Source organism: Zootoca vivipara, chromosome 11, assembly GCF_965207765.1.
Source record: "Zootoca vivipara chromosome 11, rZooViv2.hap1.1, whole genome shotgun sequence".
Classification (NCBI taxonomy): domain Eukaryota; kingdom Metazoa; phylum Chordata; class Lepidosauria; order Squamata; family Lacertidae; genus Zootoca; species Zootoca vivipara.
This window is the reverse complement of record NC_142594.1, coordinates 1,605,132-1,632,034: the sequence shown is the minus strand read 5'-3', so window position 1 is coordinate 1,632,034 and position 26,903 is coordinate 1,605,132. Positions and strand designations below refer to the sequence as shown.

Sequence of the window (26,903 nt, the reverse complement as noted above, 5' to 3'; positions counted from 1 at the left end):
TTGGCCAAGGGAGCCGGCGTACAGCTTCCAGGTCACGTGGCCAGCATGACAAACGTGGCCAGATTCTGGCAAACCAGAGCAGCGCACGGAAACGCCATTTACCTTACTGCCGGAGCAGTACCTATTTATCTACTTGCACTTTGACGTGCTTTCGAACTGCTAGGTTGGCAGGAGCAGGGACTGAAAAATGGGAGCTCACCCCATCGTGGGGATTCGAACCGCTGACCTTCTGATCGACAAGCCCTAGGCTCTGTGGTTTAACCCACAGCGCCACCCGCGTCCCAGTAGTTGCTTATAGGAAGCAGGAAAATAAGGAAGGGCTAGTTAAGGTATTGACAGGGACGCATGTGGCACTGTGGGTTAAACCACTGAGCCTAGGGCTTGCTGATCAGAAGGTCGGCGGTTCAAATCCCTGTGACGGGGTGAGCTCCCATTGCTCGGTCCCAGCTCCTGCCAACCTAGCAGTTCGAAAGCATGTCAAAGTGCAAGTAGATAAATAGGTACCGCTACAGCGGGAAGGTAAACGGCATTTCTGTGTGCTGCTCTGGTTCGCCAGAAGTGGCTTTGTCATGCTGGCCACATGACCTGGAAGCTATACGCCGGCTCCCTCGGCCTATAGAGCGAGATGAGCGCCACAACCCCAGAGTCGGTCACGACTGGACCTAATGGTCAGAGGTCCCTTTACCTTTACCTAGTTAAGGTATTAGACTGGAATTTGTGTAATTAGTTGGTAAAGATGGTAAATGAGAGTTTTAAATTATCTTTAATTGATTTATTGAGCCAAATTGATTTACTTGGCCTAATTTCCAGATGTTCAAAGATGATGCATGCTTTGTTCCCACTTAACAAAATAAAGGCTCTTAGGGCCTCTAGGAGGACACAACTCTATCTTGGCCTGCAAAACTGTGAAGCTGGAACATTTTGAAAGTCAATGGGGAAACCGAACTCCCTGTTTCCTCATATTAGAGTTGTATCTTTTATTTGTATTTTCTTTTATTGTCTGAAAATTGTTTCTTGTTTACATTTTATCCATTTTGTTCAATAATTCCGCTCCTTCCTCCTGGGCTGTGTCCAGAAAGTGGTGGGGGGGGAGGAGTGTTCAGACCCCTGGGCTCTCACTTGTGGGGTGCCTCATGGTTCCATCCTCTCCCCCATGTTTTTAAACATCTATATGCAGCCGCTGGGAGAGATCATCAGGGGGTTTGGGCTGGGTGTTCATCAGTATGCGGATGATACCCAGGTCTACCTCTCTTTTAAATCGGAACCAGTGAAGGCAGTGAAGGTCCTGTGTGAGTGTCTGGAGGCGGTTGGAGGATGGTTGGAGGCTAACAGATTGAGGATGAATCCTGACAAGACAGAAGTACTGTTTGTGGGGGACAGGAGGCGGGCAGGTGTGGTTGACAGTAGCAGCCTGAGCTCAGGACTATTTGGATTACTAGTAGCTATATAACTGGAGGTAAAAAAACACCAGTGCCACTCCTATCAGAGGAAGCTTGAAATTGGTTTGGCTAAGTCTCTGTTAGGGCTGGACTCTAAATTCATTTGCACAAGAATGGAGCTTATCTTAATTGCATGTCTCCTACCTTCAGAATGATTAGCAGTAAAGAGCAATTGGTCCCAATGTTGACTGGTTCAGGAGATACCGTAGTTGTAACTCACTCTGGGCATCCGCTTGCTTAGGAAGCTGTCAGTGCTCGCGAGTCAGGATGATGTGGCTTCTCATGCTTACAACCAGTTTCACAGAAGGGCTTCTTCTGAGATGAATGTAAGGGGGCCAGACCTCATTCCTCTTGCCCCCAACCCCAACCCCACTCCCACAACCCAGGGTCCAGGCACGGCCTTCTGGAAGAGTCGCCGTCCCTCCACACCCCTCTCTCCTCAGAGGAGAGAGCCCATGGAGGGGGGAACCTGTCGAAACAATCCCTGGCCCTTCTCTTTTTGACCCTCCTGTGCAATATGTGAAACCGTCTAGAAGGAGCATCTTTCGATTGAGCATTTTCCATTCTTGCCCAGGTGCCGCAGGAGGACAGAAGGGGTTTCTGGGCTGCATTCGCTCTTTGAGAATGAACGGTTTGACTCTGGATTTAGAAGAGAGAGCCAAAGTCACCCCTGGTGTGAAACCTGGGTGCTCCGGCCATTGCACCAGCTTTGGGATGTACTGCAAGAATGGTGGCAAATGCGTTGAAAAATACCATGGCTACTCCTGTGATTGCTCTGGGACAGCATACGACGGTCCATACTGCAAAAAAGGTAACATTTTACATAGGATCGTGGCACCATTTCCTAATGTAGCACATGGACATTGTGGATCATATAGTGGTACCTCGGTTTATGAACACAATTGGTTCCGGATGTCTGTTCATAAACTGAAGCGTTCATAAACTGAAGCGAACTTTCCCATTGAAAGTAATGGAAAGTGAATTAATCCGTCCCAGATGGGTCCGCGGCGTTCGTTAACCCGAAAATTCGTGAAGCGAGGTGTTCGTAAACCGAGGTTCCACTGTAGTTTGCTAGACAAAAATGCTTAGGCCCAATGGCACATTCATCAAGTCACTGAAAACCCAGGAGGTTACGCCATGGTTTGGGCCTATGGATGTCACAGGAGTTCGCTAACTCCCACGTCTGAAATGCGGGCCTCTGGCAGGCTCCAAGGAGGAAGACGTGTGCCTTGTGCGTGCCATAGGCAAGAACATTGCTTTACATGCACAGAGCCTCATTCAGACAGGCCGACAAGAAACTGCACATATTCCAGTAGTGAAAATAGATCCTTCTTTATCTTACACAACAGTGACTTTCGATTTCAATGCATTTACAGGACCGGTAAATAGGAATGATACAAAAGAATCTAAGCAAATAAATGCTGCTGGCCCTGAGGAGCAGCCTAGATTGGTTTATAACTAGCAAGCCCTTCTCAGGGTGAGCGTGGGCCACACACTATGGGAATATTTTTATTGATGAAATTCATGCTTGGAATTCCTGATTGATGGCTGCTGTGAAATTGCACCCCTTCCAGTCTGTGGAGGGCCGAATCTCACGTATGAGTGACACTTCAGGTGCTGGAGATTTGCAGCAGCTGGCCAAGGACATAGCTGTCAAAAGGGAGTTTGACATTTCTTTCTATTAGGAGCCTTTCGGGGGGGGGGTTGTAATCAGCTGCAATTGTTCTTTCACTGATCTGAGAAATTGTTATGAGGAGCGGCTGAAATGAGTCTGCAGTCCCAGAGATTGCTTTGCTGACCTCATTTTGCCCTTAGTTTATGTATGTTTCCCCTTCTTTGTGGAAGCCGCCCAGCAGCACTTAATGGCATTTCTGGGGGCTGAACCAGTTTGTATTCATTTTGGCATTCTTATTAGCTTGCTGCCTAAGCAGAGGGGCTGGGGGACATATCCTGAAATTAATGAGCTTGTTTTTATATAGGAACGGACTCTCTGAGGTTAGGAAGATATCCCTCTCCATCTTAATGTCTCCACGTAAGAGACAAGAGAGGATTCAGCCACTGGGCAAAAGAGCAGGGGAAAGAGTTTGGCTGCTTTGGGCTCCACTGGACTCTGGGCATCTCAGTCATGATGGCCTTGAAGAATTGATAGAAAGGAGAGCTATAAATTGTGTCTCAGCAAAATCCTAGCTGTGTCTTACTCAGAAGTAAGTCTTGTGGGGTTAGGATTGCAGCCTTCCTTAGCAACTCCTGAGCAGAAAAGTGTTGCTGTTGTTGCTGCTGCTGCTGCTCCTGGTCCAGCTTGGCCACTGTGACTAGATAGGCCTTTGGTCGCATCCAGTGGGGCTCTTAGGAGCAGATAAAAGAAAAGAGCAGGTGGCTATCATCAAAATTCATCCTAATCCAAATAGGACCCTGTTGCAAGACTCCTTTGCCTCACTTCTAGGTGGAGAGGAGTATAATTTTGCCATTTTTGTATGTCCTGAAATTGCAATGAAAATATTTGGAAACATAAGAGTTGCTTACAAATGCTGGAAAAGCCTCCATTTTGTAAGGGTCCTGAAAGAAAGAGTATTTGCACCTTGTGGTAAGATACAGGCTGCTTAATTAATGTCCAGCATCACTATCCAGAACCATCATCACTATTTATAAAACTCTCAAAAGCATTGCAAGAAGTGTCTTAAGTCACATGGATATAACAGGAAGAAGTCCACTAGCAGCATCAACAACAAGAACTTGTGGTTTTTGTATAATGAGATGGGATAAAAGAACTAAATTGAATAGCAGAGAAAGAGAGTTATAAAATTAGCCAGGAAAAGACTTGGAAGTGCATCAAGTGATAGGAATGACTTCTCTTGAGGGCAGCCCACCTGGTCTGCCTTGGTAAAGCAGAGCCCGCAAGTAATTCAGGAGGGTGAGCTGCATGTGTGCGTGGATCACGGCTGGACTTTGGGGTCATCGTGACACTCAGAGCCAATCTACACATTTGGAATGACCCTGGGGGGCTGTGCAGCTTTAGGTTGCACATGGGCGATAGTTGCAGGCCGAGATTTGTGAAACCCACAAGTCCCCCAGGTTGAAAATAAAACAAAGGCTATCACTACCACAAAGCATCCAACAGGTTATCTCTCATGTGGGGCCTGAAAGTGCTTAATAGCTCCTATTAGAGTCCTTCTTTCTAGTGCAGGGGTCAGCAACCTTTTTCAGCCATGGGCCGGTCCACCATCCCTCAGACCATGTGGTGGGCCAGAGTATATTTGGGGGGGGGGAATATGAACGAATTCCTATGCCCCATAAATAACCCAGAGATGCATTTTAAATAAAAGGGCACATTCCACTCATGTAAAAACACACTGATTCCCGGACCGTCCGTGGGCTGGATTGAGAAGGCGATTGGGCTGGATCCAGCACTGGGCCTTAGGTTGCCTACACCTGTTCTAGTGAGACCTAAGGAATCAGTTGTGTATAGGAATATATTGTCACGAGAAAGCGTTGTGGGCTTTTGCTGAGACCACAGTGTGAGAGAGTACAGGAGGTAGGGTGGTGGGCTTCCCTTCAAGGCCATGAAGACAGGGCAGTGGACAGCTGGCAGGCCCCTGAGGCACAGGATGTTGGAGAGAGAGAGAGAGAGAGAGAGAGAGAGAGAGAGAGAGAGAGAGAGAGAGAGAGAGAGAGAGAGAGAGAGGAGCCGCCATCTACCTTGGCTGTCAGCCAGTCCTTTGAAGTCACATGTTGGTTTTGCAGTCAACAACCATGAAAGTGGGAAGTTTGGTGATTTCATCTCAAGGCACTCCAACACACGAACACAAACTTTTTTAGTGATGCCCTTACTCATTTCAAGCAGTTGCCTAAGACCTCTTCACACAACCCTGGAGTCTTCTATCATGGCCTCTGAAAAAGCACTTGAAAAGTCTGTGGATGGAAGCAGTCAGCTGCATGCCAGTCATGCCCTTAGAAGCACCATTTTATGGGCAAAATGCTGTTGAACCATAAAGTGGGTCAAACCCACAGCAGTGGGGCTCATGGTTGGTAGTGTCCGCATGTAAGTTTGAGATTTTCATTACCAAGCAAAAGGGGTGAAATTGGATCTAACAAAAAGGGAAGGTGTAAAATGGAATTGCTTTTCATGTTAGTATTTTGGAGGAGATTTATGGTGGAATGCCAGCTATAAATCTATCACAGAGAGCTCTGAAAAGAAAGGATGGACTGTTGTTTTATGTGATTGCACCAGGGACACTTCCAAACACATTAATTCATTTTTTGGGAAAACAACAAAGTGCAATACTTGCTAGTGTTAGATTTAACAAAGCCTTGTGAAATTGCTTCATTAAAATCGTTTACAGGCGTTGCCACATTCTCAACAGTTTCTTTACTCAGCATTTGCTAGCACATCCATCACATCTGTCCAGACTGGCCCATTGTTTTAGTAAATTGAGAGATGAGCTGATGATAAGATTGCGATAATTATAGCATGTGTCCATCCAAATATGTCATAGTACTGTAACGTCCTTTTTCTCTTTCCCCTTCTGCAGACGTGGGTGCTTTTTTTGAAGAGGGAATGTGGCTCCGGTACAATTTTTCATCTGTGGGGAATAATGTGAAAGACTTAGGTAGCAGAACTCTCTTGAGCTCAAAGGAAACAGAGAACGCTGTGTCAGACCAGAGCCTGAAGAAAGAGGAGCTGAGCTTCAGCTTCAGCACTAACAAAGCCCCCTGCATCCTCCTGTATGTCAGCTCTTACTCCCAGGACTACATGGCTGTGCTGGTGAATCCCTCCGGTAAGTGCTTTGTCTTTGTTCTCCTTATGTGAGAATTCCTCTCCTTATTTGTTTCTTATACTGTTACAAAAGTTGGGTGCCTGCCCCTCTCTCTGCCGAGGGGCAGCAAAAGCCCATGGATTTCCAGGCACTCACCTAGGGTGACAATGTTCCTTTGGAGAATTGAGACAAAATGGAGACTGTCATAGCTTTAAGAAACAGGGTGTGTCAGTCTGCATGGGGGGAGTCCAGACCTTGCAGCATGTTCATCTCAAGAGTGGCTTGACCCCCACAGCAGTGCAACCATGGAGTCCAAGGCATCTCTCCCAGCCAGCCTTCAGCCAGCCTGCCCAAGATGGATCCCAGTCTTTCTTCTTCCCAGAACACGCTTTTCTCCAAAGACTCAGATTGTGAGTTCAGTACTATTGCAGTCATAATCCTTTCCAGTTTGGGGATACAGAGAGTTGCAGCTGCTTTGTTTGTTTGATGAGATGTTGGTCTCATCATCTTACCTACAACTCCCCTTGCACATTCTGCTTTGAATCATGTCACACGGGAACAAACCCTCAGGAAACTATGGTTGAGGACAGGGCTGTGGCAAACCTGGGCTTCCTTCTGTGGAATGTGTGAAATGGCCTTTCGGACCTCAAATAAGTTACAATCGCACATTGCCCTGGACCCAGAAACGTCATAAAGAGGTTGCTGAAATGTCACTCAAAGGGCAGGATGGGGCAGGGCAGGGTGGAATGGGGTATTTGCAGGGTTTTTCAGTGGGTTTCAATTATACATGATTTCACCGACATGTGTGGTGCCTCGGAACACAACCCCTGTATCACAATGACAGGATGTAAAAACTAAAACGTTGCACTTTTTATAGAAAAAGTTCTAGAAAACAGATAACAATAACTGAATAGTTGAATCTTCTTTTCTGTAGGAAACTTACAGATTCGATACAACCTTGGAAGCACCAAAGAGCCGTATATTATTAATGTAGATCACAGGAACGTCTCAAATGGACAACCACACAGCGTTAACATAACACGCCAAGGAAGGTTTATCAGTCTCCAGGTAAATGTGCTGCTATGGGGTCATCGATAACATTAATACTAAGAATGTGGAATTTGCAAATGGAATACAGGCAGAAGGTGGGGGAATCTAAGCCAGCCAGGCATCAAAACAGACGGGGCGCTCATTCCTCCTTTGGTCAGAGAGAGAACGGGGCTTGAACAGTGTTTCCCAAAGTGGGCATTGGAATGATCCTGGGGCGGTAGCAGTCTAGGATGCAATTGGGGGGGGCACTGAATAAAAATAAAGGAGTGGGGGACATTGAAAACCGTTTGTACATGTTTCATATGTTGTGTAGTGATGCTTACCATCCGGTGACAGCGCCTGCCCTGGAGGTGAGGGGTTTTCCCAGGCTTGAGGAAACCTTTTTTTCCGGCTTGCCTGCCTCTTTGGCCAATGGCAGGCGGGCTGTGGCACCGGCCCTTCCCTTGGGGCCGATCAGACTGTTTGTTTGCTTAAAGAAGAGAGATATCAAGGGGGGCACTGAGTAGTTTTTGGTGTTTTTTTCTGGAAAGGGGGCAGTAGCAGTATTCGACTCCTAACAAATAGTTGGCAAAGGTTTTTGTAGGAGTTGACCTACATTTATAATTACATCATGATGAATGAATATTAAAGACAGAAATGAAGATTCTCTTTTTTTCACAGCCTTGCAAAAACCTAGGAGTGCACATGCGCACACTTTGCTTAGAAACAGAACTTTTGTTTAGGACATGGGACTATAACTGTAACCTTTTTAAAAAAAGACTTTAGTTGTAGTTTTGCACTTCCTGCATGGTGTTCTGTTTTATTTGCTTGGTTTAATTTAATTTTTAATTGTCCCTGACCTTTTCTCTTGTCGAGCAAGCTCAGTCTCATGAATATTAGTCTTCAGTATCTGGCATGAAGGAAGGAGCTGCAAGACGGTGAGGTTGCAGAAGATCTGCACAGGGAGAGAGACCTGGGCGTTGGTTGTGCTTGTCTGGCCTCCCTGGGCTGCTGTTTCTTGCCACAGCTGAGGTCCCCTCTGAGTGCTGAACAACTGTGGGCCCTGCTTTTCTCTCCCCTCCTAGCAAGATTGCACTTTGAGGGGAGGGATTTCTCCCTCCTCCCTTTTCAGCGCTGAATTCCAGGCATGCGACGAGGAAGAAGAAGAAGAAGAAGAAGAAGAAGAAGAAGAAGAAGAAGAAGAAGAAGAAGAAGAAGAAGAAGAAGAAGAAGAAGAAGAAGAAGAAGAAGAAGTGGAGGAGGAGGAGGAGGAGGAGTTTGGATTTGATATCCCGCTTTATCACAACCCTAAGGAGTCTCAAAGCGGCTAACATTCTCCTTTCCCCTCCTCCCCCACAACAAACACTCTGTGAGGCGAGTGGGGCTGAGAGACTTCAGAGAAGTGTGACTAGCTCAAGGTCACCCAGCAGCTGCATGTGGAGGAGCGGGAAAGCGAACCTGGTTCCCCAGATTATGAGTCCACCACTCTTAACCACTACACCACACTGGCTCTCATCCCTGGTGCATCCAATTGCTCTCCTGAACCCGGTGCAAAAAAAGTCTCACCCCTTTCCTGATCAGAGGGAACTATTCTGCTTAGTACTGAGCTGGCACCCAAACCCAGCAAGATCACTCATAGGGGCTGATGTGAAGGAGGAGCAATCCTGCTTCCTTAAAAAATAAAAAATACTGTACTTGAATATATAAAGGTAAAGGTAAAGGGACCCCTGACCATTAGGTCCAGTCGTGACCGACTGGGGTTGCGTGCTCATCTCGCATTATTGGCCGAGGGAGCCGGCGTATAGCTTCCGGGTCATGTGGCCAGCATGACAAAGCTGCTTCTGGTGAACCAGAGCAGCACACGGAAACGCCATTTACCTTCCTGCTGTAGCGGTTCCTATTTATCTACTTGCATTTTGACATGCTTTCAAACTGCTAGGTTAGCAGGAGCTGGGACCAAGCAACGGGAGCTCACCCCGTCACAGGGATTCGAACCGCCGACCTTCTGATCAGCAAGCCCTAGGCTCAGTGGTTTAACCACAGCGCCACCTGGGTCCCGTACTTGAATATGTACTTGAATATATATTCATTGGATAATTGTTCTTCTTACTAATAATTGTGATTTTTGCTAAAACAAAATATTCTTTGGCAACTTACACATCTTCAAAATATATTCCTTTTTTCCCTTCACCTTTTGATGAAGGGTGGTACATTGTGAGCCTGTGGACCAAGGTTTGCCTTATCTTTTAATATCTGTATAGCACTTAGCAAGTGTTAAGTACAATATAAGTATTGCTATTAATGCAGACACTCCAAGTGTTTTCCAGGGACAGTCCAGGATTTACAGAAGCTGTCCCGGTTTCTGATTTGATCCCAGTATATCCTGCTTTTCCTTAGGATGTCCCTATTTTCATCAGTGAGATTTTGGACGGTCTGGAGTTATGCAACCCCCGAGCCAAAGAGATAAGTGACTCTACAACCTTTAGAAGACATCTGAAGGCAGCCTTGGATATTTTATTATGTTTTTATATATGTTGGAAGCTGACTGGGCAAGCCAGTCAGGTGGGTGGGGTAATAATAATAATAATAATAATAATAATAATAATAATAATAATAATAATAATAATAGGATGTCCCTATTTTCATTGCAGAAATGGTGGAGGGTCTTTTTACCGCAACAAGATATTTCAACCCTTAATGCCTCATTTCCTGATAACCACTAGATGGCAGCACATCATAACTTTTTGAAAGGCTCTTCTGTTTCCCTTATTCCCACATATTATATTATTATTGGTAAGGCCTGTGAACTGAGCCAAGCAATTTTAGGCCGATCAGCCTGTCATTGGGATGATCTACTCAAGGTATTTGCTAAACAAACTGTCAAATTGGATGGAGAACAATAATATCATTGCAGAGAACAGGCTGGTTTCCACCCTGGAAGATCTACAATAGACCAAATTCTAATCTTGAATCATTTGGCTGAAAAATACGCTGGCAAAGCCCCAAAAGTTCTCCATGTGGCCTTTATTGACTTCAAGCAGGCCTTTGATCAAATTTCTAGGAAGCAGCTATGGACAAAACTGGCAGCTACAACAATTGATCGCCGTCTTCTCCTCCTGATCATTAATCTGCATACAAATACCACTCTGAGAATCAGGCTAGATAATAATGGTCTAGTTTCCAATCCGGTCACCACCACTAGGGGGGTAAGACAGGGCTGTCTGTTAGCCTCTGCACTGTTTAATTTCTACATTAACTCGCTAGTGGCCCATATGTCACATGGCCAGCATGACTAAGCCACTTCTGGCGAACCAGAGCAGCGCATGGAAACACAGGCCTTAGAATTAGGTAAATACAACCTCAGATGAACAACAGCACATGATATATTGCACTGTGTCGTGATTTATTTAGCAGAAATAAAGCCAAAATGAAAAGGCCATGTGTGAAAAACTAAGTACACCTTATGATTCAATAGCTTTACACCTTTAGCAGTAATAACATGAAGTCATTGTTTTCTGTAGGACTTTATGCATCTTTCTCATCATTGTGGAGGAATTTTGGCCTGTTCTTCTTTACAGCATTGCTTCAGTTCATGGAGGTTTGCTGGCATTTGTTTATGCACAGCTCTCTTAAGGTCCCATACAGCATTTCAACTGGGTTGAGGTCTGGACTTTGAGTGGGCCATTGCAACCCCTTGCTTCTTTTCTTTTTCAGATATTCTGTTGTAGATTTGCTGGTGTGCTTGGGATCCTTGGCCTGTGGCATGACCCAGTTTCGGCCACGCCTCAGCTTTTGGGAAGATGGCCTCACATTAGAATACTTTGGTGTGCAGAGGAGTTTCAGGTCAACTCAATGACTGCAAGGCTCCCAGGTGCCCTGTGACTGCAAAACAAGCCCAAATCATCACCACCATTCTCAACAGTTGGCATATGTTTGGTTTTTGCCAAATGTGGTGCTGTGCATTATGGCCAAACATCTCCACTTTGATCTCATCTGTCCAAAGAACATTGCTCCAAAAGTCTTGTGTTTTGTTCAGATGCAACTTTGCAAACCAAATTCGTGCTGCCATGTTCTTTTTCAGAGAGATGAGGCTTTCTCTTGGAAACCCTTCCAAACAAACCATACTTGTTTTGTCTTTTTCTATAATTGTACTGTCATGAAACTTAACATTTAAACTGAGGCCTGAAGAGCCTGAGATGTAACTCTTGGGTTTCCTGCAATTTATCTGAGTGTTGCACAGTCTGACCTTGGGGTGAATTTGCTGAGACATCCACTCCTGAGAAGATTGACAACTGTCTTAAATGTTTTCCACTTTTAAATAATCTTTCTCACTGTAGAATGATGAACATAAAGTTGGTTGGAGATGGCCTTAGAACCCTTCCCAGTTTCATGGGCAGCAGCACTTGCTTCTCTGAGAGCATTGTGTTGTCTTTCCTCCTTGGCATTGTGTTAAAACACATCTGAATGCTCAAGACCAGCAAACTGACAAAACTTTGGCTCTTATAGAGGTGGGCACACTTGCTGGTGATCAATTAAGCAAGGGCATTTGATTAGCAGATCGGGTCCTCCCTCAAAGAGGGCACGTGTTGTGGTGAGACTTGGAGACCGACCTCCTGTGTTGTGGGTGGGTAAGATTGATCAGACACAACATCCGATTGGTAGGTCCCTCAATGTTGGGTTCAATCTGGCCAATGGGGCACAGTCCAAACGGATCGAGGGACCTATATATGCCCATGCACGTGTCTCAGAGCTTCCTCTTTCAGTATGTGCATTCGGAACAGCAACAGCGTGTCCTCTGTGCAACCGAGAGAGAGAGAGAGAGAGATTTACCTTCGACAGATCGTCCTGGTGATCTTTTTTCCTTTATTCCCCTTGATTCCCCTTGATTTTTCCAATAGTTGTTATTCCCTCCTGGTTAATTCCCTTCCTTTCCTTGCCTTTCCCTTCCCCCCAGAGGGGCTTTCACCCCATGGGGCTTCGGCACCTTGAGCGCTCCCAGTCCGTGGAGCTTGCCACTGCCTGTTAATTGTCAGCTTTCGCACAGCGGCTTTACCTTACAATCCCGGCTGCGGCTGCAGCCTTTGGGGCTTGAAAAATTTGTTGGGAAACCGATTGCTTGAGGCTTCGCCGAGAGTTCCCTCTCCGAGCGAGTTGCTTTTTTTTCTTCTGCTTAAGGGGCTGGTGGGGAATTTCCCGGGGTCGGTAACCCCCTCCTCCCCCCCCCCAGTTTAAATGCGATTGCCATTTTACCTTCTTTCAAGGCGGAGGCCTTCACCCAGCTAATTTGGTGGAAGCGTCATTTTGATTGCGGGGTTCCCCCCTTTTTAATCCCATTTGTATTTCTGTAATTCCCCTTGTTTTATTGAGAAGGTTTTGGGATGCCTATTCAGAGGAATCCCAGTCCTGCTCTCTCTTCCAAAAATGTGATTAGAGGCCCATCTCAGTCCCTGCGTTCAGTGCCTTCCCCAGCGATCCCCCAGTATACTCTGGATCGTTTGGGTGCAATTATGGCAGATATTGGATCAGATCCTGTGGCCACATCAAGGTTTAATACTGAGCTGGAGTCTTTGGCTCAGCAGTTTGGGAGGCAGCCTGTGTCTCAGCCCAGCCCCTCCACGTCTTCTACTGTTTTTGAGGCCCATGATCCTTCAGATGTGAGTGAAGGAAGTGAGGTTTTTTATTCTTCTGGTGCCTTGTTCTCCCAATTCCAAACTTCCAGGATTCCAGTCCCAGCTAGTCCTAGGGGTTGTCCTAGGAGTATGGGTGCTATGATGCAGTGGGCCTTCCAGTCTGGACTGCCTCGTTCACAGTCAGCACCCCTGGGGCCTGGGAGTTCAGGGCCTCAATTTGTACAGTGTGTGTGGGGGGGGGGTCTTCTTCCCAGCCAAGCTCCTCGCATGCTTTTGGTTCTGTGCAGGTCCAGTCTGCTCCTTCAAGGGAGGCTCTCAGCATCCAGTCTTCTGAGGAGGATCTTTCTGTGCCTAGAGTCCCTTCTTCGGGTGGAAAGTGGCAGAAGAGTCATCGCTCCAAACGCAGGGCTAAGAGGTGCAGAGATGGCGATTCCTCCTCTTCTACTGGTACATCTTCTCAGACCTCTGGTGATGATTCAGATGTGGCATTGGGCCTGTATTGGGGTCATGGTGAGGGGGCTTCAGACCTTCCTAGGTGGGCATGGCAGCATAGAGCCAACACCCACAGTATGGCCTACCTTTGGAATGCATTGATGGCGAACCGTTCAAAGACGTTAAAGTTTTGAGCAATGTTGTTAGGGACGTTATCCCAGAGCACTTCTTCCAGCCGCCGCCTCGCCTGCCTTCCCTGGCATGGGGCGCAGCTTCGGACACCTCCAAAGCTGCGTCTCATGCCGGCTGTGCGCAGCGAGGTGGCGGCCGGGAGAAGCGCTCTTCTCCCGGCCGCCGCCTCGTCTCCCTTCCCCGGCATGGGGACGCAGCTTCGGAGACCATGCCGGCTGTGCGCAGCGAGGCGGCGGGGAGAAGCTCTTCTCCTCGTCACCGCCTCCCGCCTGGATCGGACAGGCGGCGGGGGGGAAACCTTTGCCTTCTTCCCGCCCTAGTGTTCCGCTGGTCTTTGCCGGTTGCCCCTCACTGCTCGCGGCAACCGGCAGAGACCAGCGGAACACAAAGGGGAACCAGCTGCAGTGTGAGAAGAAGGCAAAGGAAGATCAGCTGAGAGGCGCTGACAGCTGTCATATACATACATACAATCAGTCTATGTAGCCAACTGCTGCCTTTTTAATATATATTTCAAGGCTCTTATATGTGATTTTCTCTTTTATGGTTTTACTTGTAAAATGCCTAATAAATGTTTGATAAGTATTTTCTGTGCTATGCGCAGCGAACTGAGGCTTATTTGCTGGTCTGTTTATGAGGCAGCCTTTTCAATTGCAATTTTGGTGCACTGCGTGTGGGTGAAGTGGTGCTGGAATTAGCACGAGGAAGGGCTCCCAGGGGCTTGTTTTTGCAGGATGTTCAGCTATCTGGTGCTGAGCTGGTGCTCATGATTCGTAATTCAAAAACGGACCAGTTGGGCAGAGGCGGCTTGTTGAGGCTGCCTGCCACTGGTAAGCCTGGCCCTTGTCCAGTGAAAGATGCCAAGAGATATTCGTCACTTCGCCCGCCTGGGGATGGACCCTTCCTGGTCGATGAGGATGGGTCCCTGTTAAAGAGGCATCAATTTGCTGCAGTAATGTTAAGGCCTGCAGCCTGCTGGCCAATGAGTTTGCACCTCATTCCTTCTGTATTGGGGCAGCTACTACCACTGCGCATTGGGGCCTTTCCATCGACAGGATTAAGGATCTGGGCCGCTGGAAATCTGAAGCATACAAGGGTTATGTCTGGATGCGGCACTGAGGTGCAGTTGCTAATGTTGTTTTGTTCATTCCTAGGTCGCCTACCCTGCATGTCTGGATAGCATTGTCCACTGAGCCAGCCGAAAGGCAGCAGAGTCTGGATTTGGACGCAGGCTCAGACTCCCTGACCACGTCTGCGTATCCTGGATATGCAGATGAGGAATGCGTTGGGAGGAGCTTCTCCCAATGGTGTGGGCGAAGGTGTCTGCGGAAGGCACGCCTGGGGCGATGGTGGTGCAGCTGCGTGAGAACGATTTGCTGGAAGCTCCCGGCTTGAGCCTGTGGACCCGCATGCAGGAGGACTAGGAAGAGTTGGAGGCAGCTCTTCCCGGACTCAAAATTTTCTGGTCGCAGCTGTTGCAGCGACATGTGTGGCGAGGAAGACGATGCCCAGCTGCCACCGAGTGGGCCAAGAGGCGCGTCCAGAGCGCAGTGGCCAAGAAGGTTCTGGCCTTGGGCAGGACTGTGATCCGTCACCCGGGCATTACCTTCCGTGATGCGTCCCTTTATAGGCTTGATGGGGTTCATCTGTCTGTGACTGGGAATGATTTATGGCTGACCTCCATGTCAGCGGGGTTAAGGGATTGGTTACAGGTGTGAGTGGTTGGCAGCAAGCGGGGGGCTCGTGTGGTGGATAGGCATTGGTTCAGGTGATAGGGATGGGAGAACACTCTCGCCATCCCTATGTGAAGGGTATTCCATTAAAGGAATCCAGGGACTCAAATGGTTTGGTCAACCCTTGAGAGGGGGTTGTGCCCATGCATGCCTGAGTCCAGGGGGATATCTGGGTGGTGGACATAGTTTGTTCCCAGCTTTCCGCCTATCCAGGTGTTCACCCTTGGCACCGCTACCTGCAAGGGTGCAGGGAGCTAGTCGAACCAGAGCCTATGCAACCACTCACTTTCTGTAATCAATAAAGTTGTGGCCTAAATTCTGCCAAAAACCAAACCAAAATTTGAGCATGTGTGAATTTAGGGGGGAGGTATCTGGGCCTGAACACACAACCCCTGCCTGCTACTTAGCCTCTTAATTCCTATGGAAGCAGTAAGAGTGTATTTAGTTTTTCACACACTATTTCTCCATTTTGGCTTTAAAGATAAAGGTCAAGGGACCCCTGACCATTAGGTCCAGTCGTGACCGACTCTGGGGTTGCAGCGCTCATCTCGCTTTATTGGCCGAGGGAGCTGGCGTACAGCTTCCGGGTCATGTGGCCAGCATGACAGGACACCACCCGCGTCCCTATTTTGGCTTTATTTCTGCTAAATAAATCATGAGACAGTGTAATATGACATGTGAGGTTGTGTTAACTAATTTTAAGACCTGCAAAGGAAGAGAGGATTGTTCTTATGTCTTCATATGTAAAACCACATAACTCAAAGAGGCTGCCCTTTCTTCTTCCTGTAACTACATCTCCCACTGGCTGGTGCTAGGAAATATGAATTCTTTTAAATCTAGTAGATATTTTCTCATGTATAAGAGCATATCCCTGACCAGCATTATCTCTTACTATTGGCTGCCCTACACCATGGTATACGAATAGTAATAATCTAACTTTTTCTGAGTTCCTCCTGCTTTTTATTCATACCTATTGCTATTTTCCCCCCAATAATATTGCTCAGCTGCAGGAATTCTGACAAGGCTGACGCACAAGATGCCCAGTGCTCATCAGTTTCCCTCTTTTGTTTTGGTATCGGACACTGCGTGTTTCACTCTGGCATTTGTGGGGGGGCACAGCTGTCGGGTTTTCACCCTTGAACTGGGAGAATGGGGGTCGCTACGGGTAGCTGCTTTCATGTGACCAGGCTGTTGGCCACATTTGCTCTCTAAGCCTCATATTTTCTAAAGAAAGGAAAAGGAAGCACAACCCTTTTCTTTTGGTTATGACCTCGGATGGTTAGCCACAATGACAAACTTAGTTGGTCTCTAAGGTGCTAGTGGAAGGAATTTTTATTATTATTATTTTGTTTCAACTACGTCAGACCAACACAGCTACCTACCTGTAACTACCGGTATTAATATTCTGGTTCCTCTCAGGAAATCTGGGCTCAGTTCTCTTCCACTCCTTTCTCCCTTGCTTGCTCGCTCTCTGTTTCGCTTTGCCTGCTTGATTACTCCCTGTCCGGTTCCCTGTTTGTATTCATTTAGCTTTTCTGTTTAGACTGGGGCACCAATCTTTTCTCCTCCCCTGGCAAGTGTCTAGCCCAGGGATGTCCTGAACATTGCAATGCTGAGCAGAAAAGATGGTATAGCTTTCTGTGTCAGCTTTGAAAGGGAGGGTGAAAATGCAGCTCCTTTTCTGTCAGCGTCACTCAGGAAAATTAGTAAGGAATTGTGGGAGCCTTCTCTCACACCTAAATGCAGGATGGCTTTGAAACTTACTCTCTTTCTCTGAACACCCAAATGTAGCTTTCTCCCAAAAGAAAGAGATTGTTGCCACCCCAAGATGAGATTCCAGAGGTCCCAGGCTTGCCCAGAGTTTGTGTCCTTTTGGAAATGAGGCCCAGCAGAGACTGTGGTGGGGTCTTTGTAATAAAAGCTTATTTACACCTGAAACTGTGATGGAGGGGTTCACAGCATTAACACCCCAAGGGGTCTATTTCCTTCCATAGCCGCAGCCTTGGATTCAAGCAGAAATCAAATGTTGCTCTCAAACGTTGCTCTGGCTCTCTCTCCAACTTGCTGCTTTGCTTCTAGGTCACCTCACTGCCCCATCGCTGCTCCCAACTGGCTTTATCTGTGGAGGGAGGGGGCACCACCCATTTGACGAATGTCACTGAGCCCTATAATCCCCCATCACCTCCCCTGGAAGCTGTAGTAGTAGTAGTAGTAGTAATAATAATAATAATTTTATTATTTATACCCCATTCGATCTTTTAATCCTTGCTGGATCTCAGGGATTAGAGGGGTCCGGCATTCCTGCCCCCAAACTCAAAGCACTAGGTTTGAGTTACAACACTGTGCCAGACCTTGGCTATTAATAGATGTATTCTTTCTGTTCTATTAGTTTCAATTGTTGTACTGTTAATTAATTAAGAAATTAATAATGAAAGCAACCAGAATTCAGAATTCAGCAGATTTCATGTATTCAAGTATGTCAGATTCAGACATGAGCAAATGATCTCACAATGTGTTTGGAGTTCTGGTTTTGTTTGTAAACAAAAGTCAGAATTGGGTGTGTAATTTGAATTGAAACTCAAAATCTGAAATCTGGTTTTTCAACAATAACCAAGTTTGGTGCTTTGCTATTTGATTTTATTACATGAAATATGAATGGTCTCACTTTACAATGGGTTCAACCCTGCACAGAAATCTGAAAGATATACATCAAAGGATGAACGCCCTTCATTTCTAAAGCAGACAATTCAGCAAACCAAATCGAGAGATTCTTACGTGAGCCTGTGAACGGGAGTGGATGGGAGACTGATAGCAGCACCGTGTTTTGGCTATTTCTCTTCCCCACCGAGGCTTGACCCTGGCTCTCATGGCCTTGGCTGCTGCTGCTGCTGCTGCTGTTAGAATGTCCTGCTTATCAGGGTGAAGCAAGCAGCCCCAAGCAGAAGTGTCTGCTTAGTGAGGGTAACCTCCTCTACAAAAACCCAGCTGGGTGGCAGCCTTCTCAAAGCCTGGCTTCTTTGCTTTTGTCTTTCTCCAGCTGGACCTCTACCCGGCCGTCACCTACACCCTGCCAGCAGCATCAAGCCTTCAGTTCCACTCATTGAAGTCACTCTTCCTAGGAAAAGTAATAGGTAAGGACACGTTTTTAAGAGCTTTTGTTTCTTGGTTTGCTTATGGTTGTAAGGTTTAATCAGAGGGTTAAGCCTATAAAGCTATAAGGCCCAGAATATGATTAAATGGCATTTTAAAAAAAATAGGGGCTGCTTTGTTCTATCAATTTATTGCAGACCTTTCATTAACTTGAAATGACTGGTCTGTTGGAATTATAGTGTTATGCAGTCAAACAACTCAATGGCAGGTGAGTGAAACATCCAGGTGCCTAAGGGCTGAAGGCTGGCATTGCAGCATCTGATTCTGAGGGATTCTGCTGTTCATGTGCTTATTTATTAATTACTATAATTTAATAAATTTGTATACTGTCTTGTCGTGGCGAAGGGGCTTAAATAACTTGGAGAAGTTATGTTTTGACCAAACGTGATCCACCTGGAGAAGGAACTGGCAAGCCACTCCAGTATCCCTGCCAAGAAAACTCCATGGACAAAGACAACAGGCATATAAAAGTTATGACGCTGGAAGATGAGCCCCTCAGGTCGGAAGGCGTCCAACATGCTACTGAGGAAGAGCGGAGGACAAGTACAAGTAGATTCAGAGCTGATGAAGCGGCTGGGCCAAAGCCGAAAGGACGCTCAGTTGCGGATATGCCTGGAAGCGAAAGGAAAGTCCGATGCTGCAAAGAAAAATATTGCATAGGAACCTGGAATGTAAGAACCATGAATGGAGGTAAGCTGGATGTGGTCAAAAATGAGATGACAAGAATAAATATCGACATCCTGGGCATCAGTGAACTAAAATGGAAGGGAATGGGCGAATTCAGTTCGGGTGACTATCATATCTACTACTGTGGGCAAGAATCCCATAGTAGAAATGGAGTGGCCCTCATAGTCAACAAAAGAGTGGCAAAAGCTGTAATGGGATGCAATCTCAAAAATGACAGAATGATCTCGATACGAATCCAAGGCAGACCTTTTAACATCACAGTAATCCAAGTTTATGCACCAACTACCGATGCTGAAGAAAGTGAAATTGACCAATTCTGTGAAGACTTACAACACCTTCTAGAAATGACACCAAAGAAGGATGTTCTTCTCATTACAGGGGATTGGAATGCTAAAGTAGGGAATCAAGAGATAAAAGGAACAACTGGCAAGTTTGGCCTTGGAGTTCAAAATGAAGCAGGGCAAAGGCTAATAGAGTTCTGTCAAGAGAACAAGCTGGTCATCACAAACACTCTTTTCCAACAACACAAGAGACGACTCTACACATGGATATCACCAAATGGGCACCATCGAAATCAGATTGATTATATTCTCTGCAGCCAAAGATGGAGAAGCTCTGTACAGTCAGCAAAAACAAGACCTGGAGCTGACTGTAACTCAGATCATCAGCTTCTTATAGCAAAATTCCAGCTTAAACTGAAGAAAGTAGAAAAAACCACTGGGCCAGTAAGATACAATCTAAATCAAATCCCTTATGAATACACAGTGGAAGTGAGGGACAGGTTTAAGGATTTAGATTTGGTGGACAGAGTGCCTGAAGAACTATGGATGGAGGCTCGTAACATTCTACAGGAGGCAGCAACGAAAACCATCCCAAGGAAAAGGAAATGCAAGAAAGCAAAATGGCTGTCCAACGAGGCCTTACAAATAGCGGAGGAGAGGAGGCATGCAAAATGTAAGGGAGATAGGGAAAGATACAGGAAACTGAATGCAGATTTCCAAAAAATAGCAAGGAGAGACAAGAGGGCCTTCTTAAATGAGCAATTCAAAGAAATAAAAAGGTAAAGGGGCCCCTGACCATTAGGTCCAGTCGTGACCGACTCTGGGGTTGCGCGCTCATCTCGCATTATTGGCCGAGGGAGCCGGCGTGTAGCTTCCAGGTCATGTGGCCAGCATGACAAACCCACTTCTGGCAAACCAGAGCAGCACATGGAAACACCGTTTACCTTCCCGCTGTAACGGTTCCTATTTATCTACTTGCATTTTGATGTGCTTTCGAACTGCTAGGTTGGCAGGAGCTGGGACCAAGCAACGGGAGCTCACCCCGTCACAGGGATTCGAACCGCCGACCTTCTGATCAGCAAGCCCTAGGCTCAGTGGTTTAACCACAGCGCCACCTGGGTCCCTTCGAATTCAAAGAAATAGAGGAAAACAATAGAATGGGGAAAACCAGAGATCTGTTCAAGAAAATTGGAGATATGAAAGGAACATTTCATACAAAGATTACCATAATAAAGAAACAAAAGGGGTAAGGACCTAAAAGAAGCAGAAAACATCAAGAAGAGGTGGCAAGAATACACAGAGGAATTATAACAGAAAGATATGGAGGTCTCGTACACCCCAGGTGTGGTTGCTGACCTTGAGCCAGACATCTTGGAGAGTGAAGTCAAATGGGCCTTAGAAAGCACTGCTAATAACAAGGCCAGTGGAAGTGATGATATTCCAGCTGAACTATTTAAAATTTTAAAAGATGCTGTTGTTAAGGTGCTACACCCAATATGCCAGCAAGTTTGGAAAACTCAGCAATGGCCAGAGGATTGGAGAAGATCAGTCTACATCCCAATTCCAAAGAAGGGCAGTGCCAAAGAATGCTCCAACTACCGCACAATTGCGCTCATTTCACACGCTAGCAAGGTTATGCTTAAAATTCTACAAGGCAGGCTTAGGCAGTATGTGGACTGAGAACTCCCAGAAGTGCAAGCTGGATTTCGAAGGGGCAGAGGAACCAGAGACCAAATAGTAAACATGTGCTGGATTATGGAGAAAGCTAGAGAGTTCCAGAAAAATGTCTACTTCTGCTTCATTGATTATGCAAAAGCCTTTGACTGTGTCGACCACAGCAAACTATGGCAAGTTCTTAAAAGAATGGGAGTGCCTGATCACCTCATCTGTCTCCTGAGAAATCTCTATGTGGGACAAGAAGCTACAGTTAGAACTGGATATGGGTTCAAAATTGGGAAAGGAGTACGACAAGGTTGTATATTGTCTCCCTGCTTATTCAACTTATATGCAGAATTCATAATGCGAAAGGCCGGACTAGATGAATCCCAAGCCGGAATTAAGATTGCCGGAAGAAATATCAACAACCTCAGGTATGCAGATGACACAACCTTGATGGCAGAAAGTGAGGAGGAATTAAAGAACCTTTTAATGAGGGTGAAAGAGGAGAGCGCAAAATATGGTCTGAAGCTCAACATCAAAAAAACCAAGATCATGGCCACTGGTCCCATCACCTCCTGGCAAATAGAAGGGGAAGAAATGGAGGCAGTGAGAGATTTTACTTTCTTGGGCTCCTTGATCACTGCAGATGGTGACAGCAGTCACGAAATTAAAAGACGCCTGCTTCTTGGGAGAAAAGCAATGACAAACCTAGACAGCATCTTAAAAAGCAGAGACATCACCTTGCCTACAAAGGTCCGTATAGTTAAAGCTATGGTTTTCCCAGTAGTGATGTATGGAAGTGAGAGCTGGACCATAAAGAAGGCTGATCGCCGAAGAATTGATGCTTTTGAATTGTAGTGCTGGAGGAGACTCTTGAGAGTCCCATGGACTGCAAGAAGATCAAACCTATCAATTCTGAAGGAAATCAGCCCTGAGTGCTTCACTGGAAGGACAGATCGTGAAGCTGAGGCTCCAATACTTTGGCCACCTCATGAGAAGAGAAGACTCCCTGGAAAAGACCCTGATGTTGGGAAAGATTGAGGGCACTAGGAGAAGGGGACGACAGAGGACGAGATGGTTGGACAGTGTTCTCGAAGCTACCAACATGAGTTTGACCAAACTGCGGGAGGCGGTGCAAGACAGGAGTGCCTGGTGTGCTATGGTCCATGGGGTCACGAAGAGTCGGACACGACTAAATGACTAAACAACAACAACAATACCGCCCTTCATCTAAAGATCACAGGGCAGTTTACAGCACAAAGTTAATGGGCGGAGATCAGGAGTGGGACAATCAAAGAGGTGCAAGCTGTGGGTTAAACCACAGAGTCTAGGTCGGTGGTTCGAATCCCTGTGATGGGGTGAGCTCCTGTTGCTCGGTTCCTGCTCCTGCCCACCTAGCAGTTTGAAAGCACCTCAAAGTGCAAGTAAATAGGTACCGCTCTGGCCAGAAGATAAACAGCGTTTCCGTGTGTGCTCTGGTTCGCCAGAAGCAGCTTAGTCATGCTGGTCACATGACCCGGAAGCTGTACGCCGGCTCCCTTGGCCAGTAAAGTGAGATGAGTGCCGCAACCCCAGAGTTGTCCGCAACTGGACCTAACTGTCAGGTACCTTTACCTTTACGAGCTGTAACAGCAGACTTGTATCCACAGTAAATATCAGGGTTCGGACGCTGGCAGGGAAGAGTGCTTTGTAGTTCTGTATCTAACTAGACATGGCACCATCAAGCTTCTGAATCAGATAGGAAATGTATTGTGGTTGGGTCACTTAGCGGCTTCTAGTCCCCAGTGCAATGAAGTCATCACTACGTGCCAAGACTGGGTTGTCCTGCCCACTTGCCAAAGTTTGCCTGTGTAGAGTGGGAGAGATAAGATCCAGTTCCCCCCACCCTTTCCTACACCTTGTGGGAGCTGTGCAAGAACCAAGGATGCACTCCCATGCCCCATTGTGTCAATCCCTACTGTGTGTGAACCCAGCAGTAATATACAGTGGTGTAGCATGGGGGGACCGGGGGGGTGTCATATGCCCCTGGAGAGAGAGGGGGGGAGAGAGAGAGAGAGAGAGAGAGAGAGAGAGAGAGAGAGAGAGAGAGAGAGAGAGAGAGAGAGAGAGAGAGAGAGAGAATGGCATTTCCCCAAGTCCAATCCGTCATCCCTTATAGCACCCACAAGACAGGCTTTCCTTTCTTTGGGCTTGAAGGGCATCTCTGGTTGCTTAGCAGTGCTCAGTGTTCATGCCTGTGTGAGTCTGGGGAAAATGCCATTCTAGCACGCACCCTTTCTTTCCACCTCCTGTCTCCTGTTTCCTTTCTCCCTCTGCTGTGACAAGAGTATTCCTCATTTTTGCTACATTCACCCAGTATTCTAAGTAGGTTTGTGTGAATCACTCTACCCAACCACGCACACAAAAAGAAAGCAACTCAGTTTATTTATGACATAGCTTTATATTGTGCATGAAAGATTATGTGGCTGCAAAGATACTGAGCTGTCTCCATAAGGTGAGGAGGATAAGAGTCTTTGCAAATGCTTTGGAGTTCCCTTCCGCCCACCGGGAAGCTGGCACACTGAAAAGGGAGAGGCGGGGTTCTCGCTTGCTGTTGGGGAGCTTTGACAGGGAGCTGCTGGGAGAGGCTCCAGCTTCCCCGTCAAAACCGTTCCCACCCACCTCTTTGGGGCTCCCCTCCCGCACTCCTGCCATGCAGAGGAGGCTTGGAAGGCAAGCTGCACGCCCGGGCATGCAGGGAAAGGGGAGGCTGCCGGCAAAGCCACACAGCTCCCCCACTCGTTGGGGCACCCCTGAGAGGGCAGTGCTGTGGTGCAATGCGCCACTAAGCTCTATGAGAAAGAAGGCTCTGCTTCCCCCCAAATCATTATGTTGACCTTTCCCCCAGTTCCACAGTCCCAGGATTATATTAGCAAGCTGTTTCATCAAGTTCCATGAAACTAGAAGGATTGTTTAAGGATTTTGTGATCAAGAGATCAAACTACCACATTCTTTAATACATCTGTGTGATTGACACTTATAAAGACCTTCGGATGTGCAAATTTAATTTTGCTCTCTCACTCACTCTCTCCTACACACACATATCCCTTTTAAATCATTTCATTGGAAATGGACTGTTGTCAACACAATGGCCTACTTTGCATGCAATTCTAAGCCAAATCACAGCTTGGCACAAATGAGCAAATGTGCTTGTTCCAGGAGAGACAATCTTCTGATCCTGCTGCATCTACACTGCTGTGAGCTAAGCTATGGTTTGGCATAGCATCACACTCATGGCGTACCCTGACATCCCATGAGCAGGAAGCCATAAACCATGGCTACATGCAAGATAGCAGCAGAATTATTGGCCCCCAGCAAAGGATGAGATTGGTCACAGTCTGCCTCCTCTGAGGGGCAGTGCACAGTGCAGTGTAGTGGTGAGAATATCAGCCTAGGTCTGGGGAGACCAAGCTTCAAATCCCCACTCAGCCATGAAGGCCCCCCGCCCTCAGTGATCTTGGACTGGTCACCATCCTTTGAGCTCCCCTACCCCACAGGGTTATTGTGAGAATAAAAGTTGAAAGGCAGGATCTGTGTTTCTTGGAGGAAAGGTGGAATATTAATGTAATAACCGACTACAACGGAACTGATCACTTTGTAATAATATACAGGCTGGTTATAATAATATACAGGCTGGTTAATAATATACAGGTTGATTATGTTGTAAGCCAGATCTGATTTTCTGCTTGTAAATTCTGATGAATTCTGATGATGCAGCCATTTTTTGCCAAGGGACATGCAGGGCTGGCCTTTTGTTGAGAGGCATAGAAAGCTGTGCAGGACATCTTCTGTACTCCCAGTGTCTGTTGGTATATTAGAATTCCCCCTCTCTGCACTAAAGACAGACAGTTTTGTTGGCCAAACGATCGTTTTGTTGTAATTTCTGAAGAGTTGCTTGTGGGACACCATGTAGCATGTTAAAGAGGTCTCATTTTCCTTTCCAGCGGCAGAGAAAAGAGGACTATTTGAAGTGGCAGAGGCAGGCATTGTTGCAGGATGCTTTAACAAAGCCCTTCCTTGAGAAGGAAGCTGAACCATGCAGTGAAAAACAGGCAGGTGGACAGGACACAATCAGACCCTTCAACTACAGCTCGTAATTTGTGGTGCCTTTCTACCTGTGCTGCTTTGCCAAAGTGCAACAAATGTCCTTTCTTTCGCCTGCGTCTGCAATTCTCCTGGGAATGTTTGTCTGGTTGAACCAACTCTTTCTCCTTTTTGTCCATTAAGAAACTCTCAGAATCACTGCCTTCCCCAGCTGTCTTTATGTGTTAGCCCGATGATTTGCTTTTTCTTCTTCATTAGTTTGTAAACACTTTTTCTGTTGCAAAGAGCCACAGAAACATGGGGCTGTGGTAAGGAGGCACAAATTATTATTAATCATCATCATCATCATCATTATTTACTAGCTGGCTCTGCCACGCGTTGCTGTGGGTTATTTGTGTGATTTCCCCTACCTTGTGCCGATCCATGACGTATCCCTGTGATTCCCCCCTCATCCCTGTGAATCTCCCAACTCTGTCCTGATCCATGACCTATTATGCCCCATCTTCCCCCCACCCCGACTTACCCCTGTGATTTCCTTCCTCTCCTCCGTCCAACCCCCCCCCCCGGGTTATCCCTGTGACCCGTTCATTTTGCACACAATCACTCCCCCAATGCGCGTGTTCTGTGAAATTTTGCCCTGTCCCAACCCTGACTCCCCTACCCACCTGTGTTATGTGAAATAACATTTATTCTACCCAAAGGCACAGCCCTGTAAAAGGCCCATATTCAGTTGATTGTATGCTGCGGCCTATTCGCGCGTCCCCATCCCCCACCCCGGCAGGCCCCTAAATCCACTCAGCCTAGTCTGCAACGCCGAGGTAAGATACTGTGGAGAGGGCAGGTTTCATCCCTGTGTCTCCCCCCACCCTGTTCTGACCCATTACCTATCTCTGCCACCTATTTGCCCCCCACCCACCCCCCAGACAGGCCCCTACTTCCACTTGGCAATGTTGGGCCTTGTTACTGCAAAAGGCCTGTTTTCAGTTGTTTGCTGTGGAATTTTGTGATGTCATCTGGTGGCGCGGCTTTTGGGGCAGCAGTGGGCGATCTGCCTTTCTATTGGATGCTGCTGGAGTCTTCAGAGCTGCTGGTGACATCTAATTTGGGCGCCACTTTTTGTGTTTAATCATTATTTTAGGTATGAAAGGTTTGCTTTTGGGGGAAAAAAATTATGCCAGATCCCTCACTGATGAGCATGGAACGTTGTGGCCAAATTTGTTACATTACAGTTCAGCGGTTATGGAGAAAGGCTGTGACCTCTGCGCACGCAATGCCTACATTTATATAGATAGAGTATTTATACTCTGCCCATCTGGCTGGGTTTCACCAGCCACTCTGGGCAGCTTCCAAACAGAATATTAAAATACAATAATCTATTAAACATTTAAAGCTTCCCGAAACAGGGCTGCCTTCAGGTGTCTTCTAAAAGTCTGGTAGTTGTTTTTCTCTTTGACATCTGATGGGAGGGCGTTCCACAGGACGGGCGCCACTACCAAGAAGGCCCTCTGCCTGGTTCCCTGCAACTTGGCTTCTTGCAGTGAGGGAACCGCCAGAAGGCCCTCGGCGCTGGACCTCAGTGTCCGGGCAGAACGATGCGGGTGGAGACGCTCCTTCAGCTATACTGGACCGAGGCCGTTTAGGGCTTTAAAGGTCAGCACCAACACTTTGGACTGTGCTCGGAACGTACCGGGAGCCAATGTAGGTCTTTCAGGACTGGTGTTATGTGGTCTCGGCGGCCGCTCCCAGTCACCAGTCTAGCTGCCGCATTCTGAATTAGTTGTAGTTTCCGGGTCACCTTCAAAGGTAGCCCCACATAAAGCGCATTACAGTAGTCCAA

At 47.0% G+C, this 26,903-nt stretch overlaps 1 protein-coding gene across 1 annotated transcript in view; it reads left to right on the top strand.

Annotated features, from left to right (window-relative positions):
* The window catches only part of CNTNAP2 (contactin associated protein 2), an 836,988-nt gene that overhangs the window by 775,797 nt on the left and 34,288 nt on the right, over nucleotides 1–26,903 (top strand). The window contains exons 18-21 of the mRNA XM_035101355.3: nucleotides 2,014–2,250; nucleotides 5,969–6,214; nucleotides 7,128–7,261; nucleotides 18,244–18,337. Of these exons, the coding sequence (XP_034957246.3) occupies nucleotides 2,014–2,250; nucleotides 5,969–6,214; nucleotides 7,128–7,261; nucleotides 18,244–18,337 (711 nt within the window). The remainder of the gene's footprint in view (nucleotides 1–2,013; nucleotides 2,251–5,968; nucleotides 6,215–7,127; nucleotides 7,262–18,243; nucleotides 18,338–26,903) is intronic.